This window comes from Phyllobates terribilis, unplaced genomic scaffold (assembly GCF_046119375.1).
Source record: "Phyllobates terribilis strain yellow unplaced genomic scaffold, ASM4611937v1 Scaffold_1__5_contigs__length_1240528914, whole genome shotgun sequence".
NCBI classification, from domain to species: Eukaryota; Metazoa; Chordata; class Amphibia; order Anura; family Dendrobatidae; genus Phyllobates; species Phyllobates terribilis.
This window is the reverse complement of record NW_027362761.1, coordinates 373,316,427-373,330,867: the sequence shown is the minus strand read 5'-3', so window position 1 is coordinate 373,330,867 and position 14,441 is coordinate 373,316,427. Positions and strand designations below refer to the sequence as shown.

The following is a 14,441-nucleotide window of genomic DNA, read 5'->3' as shown; positions in this document are numbered from 1 at the left end:
CCGCCATCCGTGGAGTTTTCCCGCCGTTGGACGCCATCTTGAGGACGCCGCGCGGGAAGAAGAGGGGCGTGGACTCCGAAAGCGCGCGAGAACTGAAGCCCCGCCTCACGTCCGGACGTTGCGTAAGGTCCTGGAAGGAGCCCAGCAGACGCCGACGTCACCGGAGCGCGACGGAAGGTCCTCAACCCTGACGATCTACTGCGGAGCCGCGGCCTACGGAACAGGATCATCGCAAGGTAGGCCACGGTCTACTAGGGGGGAGGAAGATGTCGGATGCGGAGGAGAGCTTCATTGCCTCAACCCCCGCCAGCGCCACCGCTGCTGCAGTTATGCCCTTCACCATGCCCTATATCCCGGGAGCAGCTTGGCTACCCCAGTACTCAGGGGAGTCACATACCCTGCATGACTTTAGAGAAAAGCTGGATAGCCTCTTCCAGGTGTACCCCCTCACAGAAGAGCAAAAAGTGAGCATCCTGGTGGCCTAACTAACCGGGGCAGCCAAAAGGGAAGTAAAATCCTGGCCACCTGGGAGGAAGACTGTCACAGGGATACTAACCCGGCTGAAGGATACCTTTGATACCCGCACCTCAGCCGAGATTAAGCTTAGATTCTACGGGTGCAAGCAGCGAGCGCATGAGAGTATAAGGGACTATGCACTAAACCTACAAGAGGCCCTGAGGGCCATTAAGCAGACCGACCCTGATGGAGTGGGAAACGAGGACAGGCTGTTGACCGAACAATTTATAGAGGGACTATATTGTAATGCCCACCGAACCCAGTTGCGGGCGATGGCCTTACAGGATCCCCATCTGGGCTTTGCACAGTTCAAGGACAGAGCCATCCGGGTGCTCCGAGAACCGGCACCGGGTGGCGTTGTGACCCACAGGCGCCCAGCTAGCACTTACCACCAGGAGGCGGCGCCCTTGTCGGCAGGGCCTGTGGGAGCTGATGCGCAGGCTTTGGACAATGACCCGGCTCCAGACCTACACCATCAGGTCCAAGAGCTAGCTAAGAGCGTTGCTGCGCTAACCCGAACTGTGCAGTCTTTACAGGTTTCCACCCCAGGGAAGATCCAGCTGGCATCCGGACCGGAGGACATCCCGTGGCGTCGACCAAGGAGGACCCCACCGGCCAGAGGAAGACCCAGTGACCGATACAGCGAAGACGGACGACCCATCTGCCGCCGCTGCAATCAACCCGGACATATGGCAAGGTACTGTTCTTTAAACGGGCACAACCTGGGGTAGAGGGCCAACCCCCAGGAAAAAGATCACCAGGCCCATCGAACTGGCGCGACAGATATGTGGGAGGACGTCCAGTCTTGCCTGTGGTACTGGATGGCATTCCCATGAGTGCCCTACTGGACACCGGGTCACAGGTCACCACCATCCCGTACGTGCTCTTTAAGCAGTACTGGAATGACTCGGATATTACCCGCTACCCTGACGACGACTTGAGTATCATCGCCAGCAATGGCCAGCCCGTGCCACAGATCGGATTTAAAGAGGTGACCATCAAAATCGGTAGAGTCGAACTGGCAGCACAGGGACTGATCATTGTAGATATTGACAAACATGAGAGTCACCCAAAAATAACTCTAGGAACTAATGTAATTGAAAATTGTCTTGCAGAGGTGATTTTCCTTTTACAGCAGGTTGCCAAGAACGCCAGCTCCGGCGAGCAGCGGGTGCTCCAGAAAGAGATCCGGGCACTGATGCGACGGCAACAGGTGGAACTCTCCGGCGGTGAGATTGGTAGCGTAAGAATGTGTGACCCTTTTCCTATTGCCATGCCCCCAAAAAGTGAAATGATGATTTGGTGCCGGGCAGCTATTGGTCTGAGAGGTAGAGATTACCAGGCAATGGTAGAACCAGTTTACTCAGACAGTAGGCCCACCATCTTGACAGCACGGGGGGTGGTTAATGTACGCCATGGGAGGGTGCCCGTTCGCATAATCAATATCGGGAAGAGGGAAGTGTACCTGCCCCGGTATGCCACGCTAGCCAAATTATATACCATTAACCAAAATGCTATACAATCTGTGGAACCCTTGCCTCCATCTCACCCGGAGGAAGGTAACGGTTCTAAGAAAACAAAGGAGGACTGGTGTCAGCAACTACATTTGGGTACTGACTCCACTCCCTCACATCAGAAACAGGGAGTCTATCGGGTGGTTCAAGAGTACGAGAGAGTGTTTAGTAAACACCCGTTAGACTTCGGGCGAGTCAAGGGGGTAGAACACCACATCCCCACGGGAGACCATCCTCCCATAAAAGAGAGGTATCGACCCGTACCCCCTGCACACTACCAACATGCCAAGGGGATGCTTAGAGACATGAAGGAGGCTGGGGTGATCAGGGATAGCTGTAGCCCCTGGGCAGCTCCACTAGTCTTAGTCAGAAAAAAAGACAACACCATGAGGATGTGTGTAGATTACCGGAAAATCAACCGTATCACACACAAGGATGCGTACCCCTTACCAAGGATAGAGGAGTCATTGGCTGCTTTAAGATCTGCTAACTTCTTCTCTACCTTGGATCTCACTAGCGGGTACTGGCAGGTTCCTGTAGCAGAGGCGGACCGGGAGAAGACCGCATTCACCACCCCGATGGGACTTAGCGAGTTCACCTGCATGCCGTTCGGACTCTGCAACGCACCAGGAACCTTCCAACGACTAATGGAGTGTTGTCTGGGCCACAGAAACTTCGAGACGGTCCTGTTGTACCTGGACGATGTCATCGTATATTCCAAGACGTATGAGGACCACCTGAAACACCTGGCGGAAGTGTTCGAAGCTCTGGCGAGTTACGGCCTAAAGGTGAAACCCTCCAAGTGTCACCTCCTGAAACCAAAGGTGCAGTACCTGGGACACGTGGTGAGCGCTGACGGAGTGGCTCCCGACCCTGATAAGATCACCGCAATTAAGGAATGGCCAAGCCCCTCCAGCGTAAAAGAAGTGCGGCAGTTCCTCAGGTTGGTAGGCTACTACCGAAGGTTTATTCCCGGTTTCACCAAAAAGGCAGCACCTATGCAGGACCTCCTGATAGGCCAGTCCCGGAAGGCCAAGAACCAGAAGCCGCCCTTCAAATGGGAGGAGCTGGAAGAAGAGTCCTTCCGCCAGCTGAAGATGGCCCTCACGGGGGACGAAATCCTGGCGTACCCGGATTATAGCCAGCCCTTTATCCTCTACACCGACGCCAGTAACATCGGGCTAGGAGCCGTACTGTCCCAGATCCAGCAGGGGAAGGAACGAGTAATCGCCTACGCCAGCCGAAAGCTGCGACCCACCGAAAGGAATCCCGAGAATTACAGCTCATTTAAGCTAGAGTTCCTGGCCGTAGTATGGGCAGTCACCGAGCGCTTTAAGCATTACCTCGCTTCTTCCCGGTTCACCGTGTACACGGATAACAACCCGTTGACACACCTGGACACGGCAAGACTCGGTGCCCTGGAGCAGAGGTGGATGGCCCGTCTGTCCAACTACGAGTTCACAATCAAATACCGGGCCGGACGCTCCAATACCAACGCGGACGCCCTGTCCAGGATGCCCAACCTGCCGGACGAAGGAGAAGATCCGGAGGGACTGGAAGAAGTTGAACTCCCTGCGTTCCACCGTCATGGGACTATCCAGTACTCCCACCGGGTAAGGAGTAAGCAGGCTGCTACGTTGAACCCCTTACCTCACTACAACTGGGCGGAAACGCAAGACAGCGACCCTGCCGTCCGACTGGTGAAGGAGATGCTGACTCGCCCGGAGGCTTGCCTTGAACCAGACGCTCCGGAGGAAGCCAAACAACTATGGGCAGAGAGGAGTCGACTGTTCCTTTACAAGGGGAAGTTGTGCCGCAGAATGGTTAACTCCCGGACGCATGAACTACTCTGGCAAGTAGTGGTGCCACGAAGAGACGCAGCCATGGTGATGGAGGCATACCACGACGGAGCTGGACACTTCGGGTGGAAGAAGCTGGAGTTCCTGCTGCGCGAGCGATTCCACTGGGTAGGCATGAGGGGAACCATTGAGAAGTGGTGCAGAGACTGTGGCCCGTGCAACCTAAGAAGGAAGGATCGTGCCAGCCAGAAGACTCCCCTGCAGTCCATCGTCACCCGGCAGCCGTTGGAACTGGTAGCCTTGGATCATGTAAAACTGACCCCAAGCAGAAGTGGCTACGTCTACGCACTAACCATCGTGGATCACTACTCCCGGTTCTTGGTTGTCGTCCCCGTCAAGGACTTAACAGCTCGAACAGCAGCGAGAGCCTTCCAGCAGCATTTCTGCCGTCCACACGGGTACCCGGACCAAGTGTTGACAGACCAGGGACCTGCCTTGAAGCGGAGGTCTTCCAAGAATTCTGCACTCTGTATGGCTGCCGGAAGATAAGGACGACACCCTATCATCCGCAAACTAATGGACTTTGTGAGAAAATGAACCAGGTGGTAATGGATCTTCTGAAAACGTTGCCCCTGGAAGAACGCAGTCTGTGGCCTGAGAAGCTGCCCGATCTGGTGGACCTATACAACCACATCCCGGTAGGTTCCACCAACTGTACCCCGGCTTACCTAATGAGGGCAAGACCTGGTAAGTTACCTGTTGACCTGGAAATGGGAGTCCTGACACCCGAGGACACTTCACCAGAAGCAGACTGGGACACAGAGAGGCAGCAGCAGTACCGGAGAGTACAGGAGAGCGTGGAGCGAAGTCTCTGTCAGGCTAGGGAAAGACAAGAGAAAACTTACAACCAGTATGCTCCCGCTGTTCCCCTGGTACCCGGAGAGCAGGTCTTGAAGAGGAAGAGACGGCTCCACAAGTTGGACGACCAGTGGGAGAAGGACCCGTACACCGTACTGCCCTCAAGCCACGAGAACCCGAAGGTTTGTACCATCAGTAAAGACGGAGGGGAAACTACAGCCATTGTATCCCGGGACCACCTGAAGAAGTGTCCCGAACAACTGAGGAACCCTGAAGAGGAACAAGAAGACCATCGACCCGTAGAGGAAAGGGAAGATATGGTTAGTACTGTGCTCGGGGACTTCCCTCGGTCTTGGACTCAAGTCAATGGTGCAGTTGTGGTACCCGTACTCACCTTCCTCCAACCAACATCCCAAGCACCTACGGAGCAACAGGTAGAGCTGGAAGAACAGCCGGTCCAGGAGGCAGAAGACCCCACACCCGCAGACCAGGAGGATCAACCCTCTGCTTGCAGTGAGCCTGCCATATCCCTAGTGAGCCAAAGAGCCGGTAGACAGCTGCCCAGTTTACCCTTGACAGCTCCTACACCCTGTAGTTCAGGGCTAGACAGTCAGCTCCGTAGGTCCACTAGGGCCACTAGAGGCCAGTTACCCGCACGTTGGAGGATTTGAAGTGTATAAATTGTTTTATTTATGTTTACCTGTGTATTGTTGCTTGTGTATAATTTTGTGTTTCTAGTTATTTGTAGGAGTCCTTGGTGGATTTACCGGGAATCCCTTGTACATAGTTGGAGCGTAACCCAGGATGGACTAAAGACTGTTAAGGACTCGGGGCAGGACAAACCCCTACCTGGTTACGTCTCCCTGTTTTGGTGAAATGGACACCTTGCTTTACTTCAAAGACTGCACCCGGTTACGGACATGCCGTGACCACCTTTATGTGTTTCTTCTTATTGTACTGTTATTGTTGTTATATCTTGTTATGTTTTTCTAAAATGTGTTTAGTCCCGGAGTACTAAATTTTACTAGGGGGGAATGTGGCACCCCAGGGGTCTGGTTTCCCACAGTAATGTAATGTTATGTCTGAGAGCAGGTGGGAGGTCCTTTGGTCAGGGATCCTGTGCATGCCACACCTCCTGCCCAGTCTTGGGAGGGGAAGAACTTCCCCTATAAAAACCCGGGACTGAAGCAGGGTTAGTCAGTCAAGGAGAGTAGAGACAAGAAACAGTCACAGGAAGAAACAGCAGAAGCTCAGTGGGAGCAATACTACTACAAGTCAGGGGCTGGCAGCTGCAGAGCTCGCCCTGACTGAGAAGCTTTCTTACCGGACCCGGCGTCCGAGGCTGTGGGGACTAACTCTTACCCAGCAGCAGAAGCCGACCGGCAGGGGATTTCAGGTCCTCAGGCCCAGAAACCCGAAGGCACGGTCACACGCGTGGGACCAGCGCCGCCATCGTGGAGCGGAAGCCATTAGAAGGCCCCGAGTCACCGGCCATACGGGTGAGCACCACACGGTACACTCAGGGACGTGGGCTACTTATATCCGCTTCTAGCAAGGTAGCCAGAAGAGTACAGTCAGTTTGGGAGGCCTACAACTCCGCCTGGCCAGGGGAGATCCCATCTGCTCAAGGACTGACCAGGCCCCGTTCGCTAGCAAGTACTCCCGGAGGGTCTATCGTTGTTACCAGTAAAGACCCTGAATTACACCGCACCGTCTCTGAGTGGTTCCTGCTACCCTCATCTTCCACGTCGGCTGCCCTGAGGCCATACCCCTCCCGTTGGGGGTTATACTATCACGCTGCACAATTCTACACCGGCCTCAGCGGTCTGCCCTGCAGCGGCAGCTCCATAGCTGCAAATCAACGGGTGGCGTAGTCGACACTCAAATAACATCTATCAAGACTGCCACACACTGAGTTGACTCCCTGGGCACGGACCGGGTCCCCGCCACTCGGAGACTACAACCCTCATCTGATCCGGTTCCGGGTAAGCCCCCGTGCGCGAGACGCTGCGCGACACAGCAGGCCCAGGGGCGCGTCATAATTGTGCCTCTCATGTACTTCACATGTGTTAAGGATGGTAACAAAATGAAATATAAATAAATTACTCAACGGTGCCACGCTTCTATGCCCCAGCACAACAAAACGGAACCATTTAGAGTCATTTTCATTTTACATTTTGCTTCACTTAGAGCTGATCTGTGGCTTTGACCCAAATTAATAATTAACCACAGTTTCCATGTTGCAGTTTATCTCGAAAAGGCTTAGATTCAGAGGCCGCTGACTAATAATAGTATGTTCCAAATGGATGTGCTATTGTTATTAAGCCGGATTCTCTCTTGTCACACTGTGGTCTCGTTGTGTGGCATCGTTGTACCCTACTAATCATGGCTTATCATTTTTTTGTTCTTTTGCAGGAATCTACAGACAGGAACCCATGGGTATGAAAGTGAAATAAACTTTGAGCAATTTCTCATAATTATGTCCTATTTCCGCCCCATAGGTGGGCATATGGATGAGGAGAACATTAGTTCATGTCGTAAACACAAGCTGAGATGTAAGTGTAGCACAGTAACTAAATAAATGTTTGGATTAGTGATTGTATGTTCTTTACGGTATTTCTTACTATTGTAAACTTGTTATGTTGTTACTGTTGTTATTATTATGTTATTACTGTTATTTTTTAAACTCATTTGCTTTAGTACCTGCCCCTTCATATATATTTTGTGCACCGCTATGGAGAGTATTCTGCACTAGGAACTTCCATCAGGCATCATTCTATTATTCTTGATGGAAAGAATGACAGTCTGGAGCACCAGTCTTACTGCCAAAATGCTAGAACCTTGAAGGACCCTATTAAAGTCAATACATTTGAAAACTGATTTGTCACAGCAGCATGGAAATTGGAAGTCATGAACAGAGTCTCATCTTCCCAATGTAAAATTAATTATACGACAATAAAATACCAGCTGGAAGAATTACCAATGTTTGTTCTGTGTGAAAAGTAATCCATAATTCAAAACTACTTCAAGGGAAAATGAGAATTGCACTCAGGTATTAATTAAAGAGAATATGTCATCAGGTTTTTGCGGCCCCATTCAACCCCATCACGACATATGACAAACGTTTAGGTCATCTGTCGTGCCCCTGACTTTAATGCGGGCTTGCAAGCCGACATGACCGTGGGGCGCCGATGGGTTGCCATGACAACCAGGGGTCTGCTGAAGACCTCTGTCTGCTGAAGACCTCTGTGCTTCTCATCACGATTCTCCTGTGAAAGCCAACATTTAGCTTACGTTCATAGGATATTGTGATTTTCGCTATACATAGCAGTGCTGATGCCCTGCTATGTACAGTACAAGCGATCAGATGATCGCAGCTTCATGGGGACTAATACAGTTAAAAGTGAAGAATTGTTTTTAAAAAATACGAAAAAAATGCAAAAGTTCAAATCACCCCCTTTTGCTCCATTAAAAATAATTAAAAACAAATAAAAAATACACATATTTGGTATTGCTTCACTTGTAAAAGTTCAATCTATTAAAATATAAAATAAATTAATTTGATCAGTAAACGGTGTAATGGGAAAAAATCGAAACACCAGATTTAAATTTTTTTGGCCGCCACATTAAAATGCAGTAAGAGGCGATCGAAACATCAGTACCTCAAAATAGTATCAGTAAAAACGTCCACTCAGGTCACAAAAAGTAAGCCCCCACACAGCCCCATATCACAAAACGGAAAATGTTACAGGTCTCGGAAAATTGGCGACGCAAAGCAAAATATTTTTTTCAAAGTTCCACATTTTTTTCACCCCTTAAATAAAAAAAAATATATACAAGTTTGATATCTGCGTAATCGTAATGACCTGATGAATCATATTGCCAGGTCTGTTTTAACATATAGTGAACATGGTAAATAAAAAAAACTAATTTATGGAATTGCACTTTATTTGCAATTTCAACACACTTGGAATTTGTTTCAGTGCACTGAATGATAAAATGAATGGTGTCATTCAAAAGTACAACTCGTACCACAAAAAAAACAAACCCTTATCTGGTTATGTGGAAGGAAAAATAAAAAGTTATGGCTCTTTGAAAAAGTGGAGAGAAAAAACGAAACAAAAAAACGGAAATTAGCCGCGGCGTGAAGGGGTTAAGGGCAGCAAAAAGCAGAAACCCTGATTCTGGTGCTCGGTCACTTCTCTAGACCAAACTGCAATTTTTATCCCTACCCACGATCACACTAAAATGTATAACCCCTGTATAAAAATGACTAGAATTGAAAAGGATAACGGTAATATAGCTATTAAACCCACATGTACAAAAAAATTTAAAAAACTAAAATATCCATGCTCATGAACTGGGGAAAATAGTCCTATTTCGATTGGTTAAACACAGAGACATATAACAGACAACATGTGCAAATACAATAAAAGTTTTTCAGTTGTACGATATGTTGAATAACTCTTGGAGGAAACATAAACCTAAATCTGAGATGCAAGCAGTAATGTTCCTGCTCAGCATGAATAAGGTATAATTAGACCCGATTTAATAATACAGGGTTATCATTATGTATTTTGCAATCTATAGAATTAATGCTTCCCAGGACAATGAAGAGTGCAGTACTTTGTGATTTTAGAGATTAGATTGCAGACACAATTTAATCAAGTTCAACCTGTTTTTTAATGCTGTGTTGAACTATAATAACTAGTTATACTACATGATACTACAATACTTAATGGAGTCTGTCATTATGAAACGACTGTGCAAGCCAAGTACAAGCACTAGGTGCACCCTTGGCGTGGCTTTGCAGCTCAGTGTAACTTCCCACCTACTTATTCTACATCTATCTCCCCACTCCACTGTCTTATGTAAAGCCAGAGCTGTCTATCAAGGAACGCTAGGCTATATCATGGGTGCACCAAGAACGCGTGCTTGGTTTCAGCTGTAATTTTTCCCATGTATTAGTTAATTTGACATCAAACCCTTTTCTTGCACTGAACATTGATTCTCAAAAACTCTGCAAATCTGACTTCAATTCTGTCTTCACTGAAGAATCAGATTACTGCCGCTGTCTATGGAAAGGCAAGGTCTGAAAGAACACACAAACATGGTGCTGTACCTTCTAGTGGCCAGAGCCTGCAGCAAGAATAGTAATGCAGGATACAAATCATATAATGGCAAAAAATATTATTATTCCTCATGCATACTTACAGTACAGTCTATACTGAAAAGTCACCTGAACGTGCAGGTATGCTTTAACCCCTTCCTGACATGCACAGTACATCCTCATATATGGAGTATGCTCAAGAGTTGAGACCGCACAATGCCAATTAACTGCTGGCTGTGTTAAACTGTCAGCACCTCCTTATTAGAGGAGCAATCGGAGCTTAGCTCTGATCGTTGATGTTAGCCCCTTCAGTGCTGCTGTCAGTCTCTTATAGTGGCATTTAAGTCATGCGGCCTGTGGGCTGCGCTGTTCTCTGCAACCATCGCCTCCCGCCATTGGTGTCAATGGTTTATCTTGGCAGACTGGGACCTGCTGGAGGCCTGCATGCCTGACATGATGGTACTTCTGTAAAGAACAGCCTGTGGTTTGGCTGTATTGCAGTATTTATAAGCGAAGACAATCATAGTCTCAAGTCTCCAGGGCCAGTTTTAGACAAAGTGGGGCTCTTGGCAAAAGTTAAAAGTGGGATCCCAAACGCTGTCATATTGCACATCACACAGAAACATCTAGGTTGCATTAAAATGAGCTGAGTTCAGGCCATTATATGAGTGCGATCAACAATATTCAAGTCGTTTGGTGCCTTTTTACACAGGCTGACGAATGATGGGCACAGAACGAATGATCACTAATATATCAATCTGTCCCCATTCGATATTATGTCATCAGCAGCACATTTGCAGTTTACACCAAGCGATGTACTCCTGAGAATGATTTTAGTTCCGGCATAAACAATCCAATCACCCGATAAATGAGCAGCATTTTGCTCATTTGTTGGGCCATTGCCAACATGTTTACACCTATAAACTCTCTGGGATTTATAAACGTGGATGCTACATATGCACACACCATATGTGATACAAACACTTTATGTTACACACTGCTTGTTACACACAAACACACACGTATATACACATAACATTCACACACATGTATACACGGAGCACAAATATACAGACATATATGTATAGACAGAGAACATACATGCAGATACATGTATACACATATCACATACATACAGGTACATGCATACACAGAAGTCAGACATATATGTATACACAGAGCACATACATTCAAACACATGCATACGCAGAACACATACAAACACATGTATACATAGAGCACATACACAGACATACAGTGGTGGCCAAAAGTATTGGCACCCCTGCAATTCTGTCAGATAATACTCAGTTTCTTCCTGAAAATGATTGCAATCACAAATTCTTTGGTATTATTATCTTCATTTAATTTGCTTGCAAGGAAAAAACACAAAAGAGAATGAAGCGAAAATCAAATCATTGATCATTTCACACAAAACTCCAAAAATGGGCCAGACAAAAGTATTGGCACCCTCAGCCTAATACTTGGTTGCACAACCTTTAGCCAAAATAACTGCGAACAACCGCTTCCGGTAACCATCAATGAGTTTCTTACAATGCTCTGCTGGAATTGTAGACCATTCTTCTTTGGCAAACTGCTCCAGGTCCCTGATATTTGAAGGGTGCCGTCTCCAAACTGCCATTTTGAGATCTCTCCACAGGTGTTCTATGGGATTAAGGTCTGGACTCATTGCTGGCCACCTTAGAAGTCTCCAGTGCTTTCTCTCAAACCATTTTATAGTGCTTTTGGAAGTGTGTTTTGGGTCATTGTCCTGCTGGAAGACACATGACCTCTGAGGGAGACCCAGCTTTCTCACACTGGGCCCTACATTATGCTGCAGAATTTGTTGGTAGTCTTCAGACTTCATAATGCCATGCACACGGTCAAGCAGTCCAGTGCCAGAGGCAGCAAAGCAATCCCAAAACATCAGGGATCCTCCGTCATGTTTAACTGTAGGGACCGTGTTGTTTTCTTTGAATGCCTCTTTTTTTCTCCTGTACACTCTATGTTGATGCTTTTTCCCAAAAAGCTCTACTTTTGTCTCATCTGACCAGAGAACATTCTTCCAAAACGTTTTAGGCTTTCTCAGGTAAGTTTTGGCAAACTCCAGCCTGGCTTTTTTATGTCTCGGGGTAAGAAGTGGGGTCTTCCTGGGTATCCTACCATACAGTCCCTTTTCATTCAGACACCGACGGATAGTACGGGTTGACACTGTTGTACCCTAAGACTGCAGGGCAGCTTGAACTTGTTTGGATGTTAGTCGAGGTTCTTTATCCACCATCCGCACAATCTTGCGATGAAATCTCTCGTAAATTTTTCTTTTCCGTCCACATCTAGGGAGGTTAGCCACAGTGCCATGGGCTTTAAACTTCTTGATGACACTGCGCACGGAAGACACAGGAACATTCAGGTCTTTGGAGATGGACTTGTAGCCTTGAGATTGCTCATTCTTCCTCACAATTTGGTTTCTCAAGTCCTCAGACAGTTCTTTGGTCTTCTTTCTTTTATCCATGCTCAATGTGGTACACACAAGGACACAGGACAGAGGTTGAGTCAACTTTAATCCTTGTTAACTGGCTGCAAGTGTGATTTAGTTATTGCCAACACCTGTAAGTTACAGGTGCTGTTAATTACACGAATTAGAGAAGCATCACATGATTTTTCAAACAGTGACAATACTTTTGTCCACCCCCTTTTTTAGGTTTGGTGTGGAATTATATCCAATTTGGCTTTAGGACAATTCTTTTTGTGTTTTTTCATTGAAGACAAATTAAATGAAGATAATAATACCAAAGAATTTGTGATTGCAATCATTTTCAGGAAGAAACTGAGTATTATCTGACAGAATTGCAGGGCTGCCAATACTTTTGGCCACCACTGTATGTATACAAAGAGCACATACAAACATATGCATACACAGAGCACATATATTCAAACACATACATGCACCGAACACATACAGACATATGAATACACAGAGCACATACATACACACGTATGCACAGAGCACATACATAAAGACATATATGTATACACAGAGCATATACATAGAGACACATATATACACATAGTATATACATACAGACATATATGTATACACTGAGCCCATACATATAGACACATGTATGAACAGAACACATACTGTATATACAGACATATACAGTACAGACCAAAAGTTTGGACACACCTTCTCATTTAAAGATTTTTCTGTATTTTCATGACTATAAAAATTGTACATTCACACTGAAGGCATCAAAACTATGAATTAACACATGTGGAATTATATACTCCACAAAAAAGTGTGAAACAACTGAAAATATGTCTTATATTCTAGGTTCTTCAAAGTAGCCACCTTTTGCTTTGATGACTGCTTTGCACACTCTTGGCATTCTCTTGATGAGCTTCAAGAGGTAGTCACTGGAAATTGTCTTTCAACAATCTTGAAGGAGTTCCCAGAGATGCTTAGCACTTGTTGGCCCTTTTGCCTTCACTCTGCGGTCCAGCTCACCCCAAACCATCTTGATTGGGTTCAGGTCTGGTGGCTGTGGAGGCCAGGTCATCTGGCGTAGCACCTCATCACTCTCTTTCTTGGTCAAATAGCCCTTACACAGCCTGGAGGTGTGTTTGGGGTCATTGTCCTGTTGAAAAATAAATGATGGTCCAACTAAACGCAAACCGGATGGAATAGCATGCCGATGCAAGATGCTGTCGTAGCCATGCTGGTTTAGTATGCCTTCAATTTTGAATAAATCCCCAATAGTGTCAACAGCAAAGCACCGCCACACCATCACACCTCCTCCTCCATGCTTCACGGTGGGAACCAGGTATGTAGAGTCCATCCGTTCACCTTTTCTGCGTCGCACAAAGACACGGTGGTTGGAACCAAAGATCTCAAATTTGGACTCATCAGACCAAAGCACAGATTTCCACTGGTCTAATGTCCATTCCTTGTGTTCTTTAGCCCAAACAAATCTCTTCTGCTTGTTGCCTGTCCTTAGCAGTGGTTTCCTAGCAGCTATTTTACCATGAAGGCCTGCTGCACAAAGTCTCCTCTTAACAGTTGTTGTAGAGATGTGTCTGCTGCTAGAACCCTGTGTGGCATTGACCTGGTCTCTAATCTGAGCTGCTGTTAACCTGCGATTTCTGAGGCTGGTGACTCGGATAAACTTATCCTCTGAAGCAGAGGTGACTCTTGGTCTTCCTTTCCTGGGGCGGTCCTCATGTGAGCCAGTTTCTTTGTAGCACTTGATGGTTTTTGCAACTGCACTTGGGGACACATTCAAAGTTTTCCCAATTTTTCAGACTGACTGACCTTCATTTCTTAAAGTAATGATGGCCACTCATTTTTCTTTACTTAGCTGCTTTTTTCTTGCCATAATACAAATTCTAACAGCCTATTCAGTAGGACTATCAGCTGTGTATCCACCAGACTTCTGCACAACACAACTGATGGTCCCAACCACATTTATAAGGCAAGAAATCCCACTTATTAAACCTGACAGGGCACACCTGTGAAGTGAAAACCATTTCCGGTGACTACCTCTTGAAGCTCATCAAGAGAATGCCAAGAGTGTGCATAGCAGTCATCAAAGCAAAAGGTGGCTACTTTGAAGAACCTAGAATATAAGACATATTTTCAGTTGTTTC

The 14,441-nt window shown here is 46.9% G+C and overlaps 1 protein-coding gene across 2 annotated transcripts in view; it reads left to right on the top strand.

Annotated features, from left to right (window-relative positions):
* The window catches only part of TESC (tescalcin), a 130,096-nt gene that overhangs the window by 79,377 nt on the left and 36,278 nt on the right, over positions 1 to 14,441 (top strand). For both annotated transcript variants that reach the window (XM_073676369.1, XM_073676368.1), the window contains exon 4: positions 7,103 to 7,242. In XM_073676369.1, coding sequence (XP_073532470.1) covers positions 7,103 to 7,242 — 140 coding nt within the window. The remainder of the gene's footprint in view (positions 1 to 7,102; positions 7,243 to 14,441) is intronic.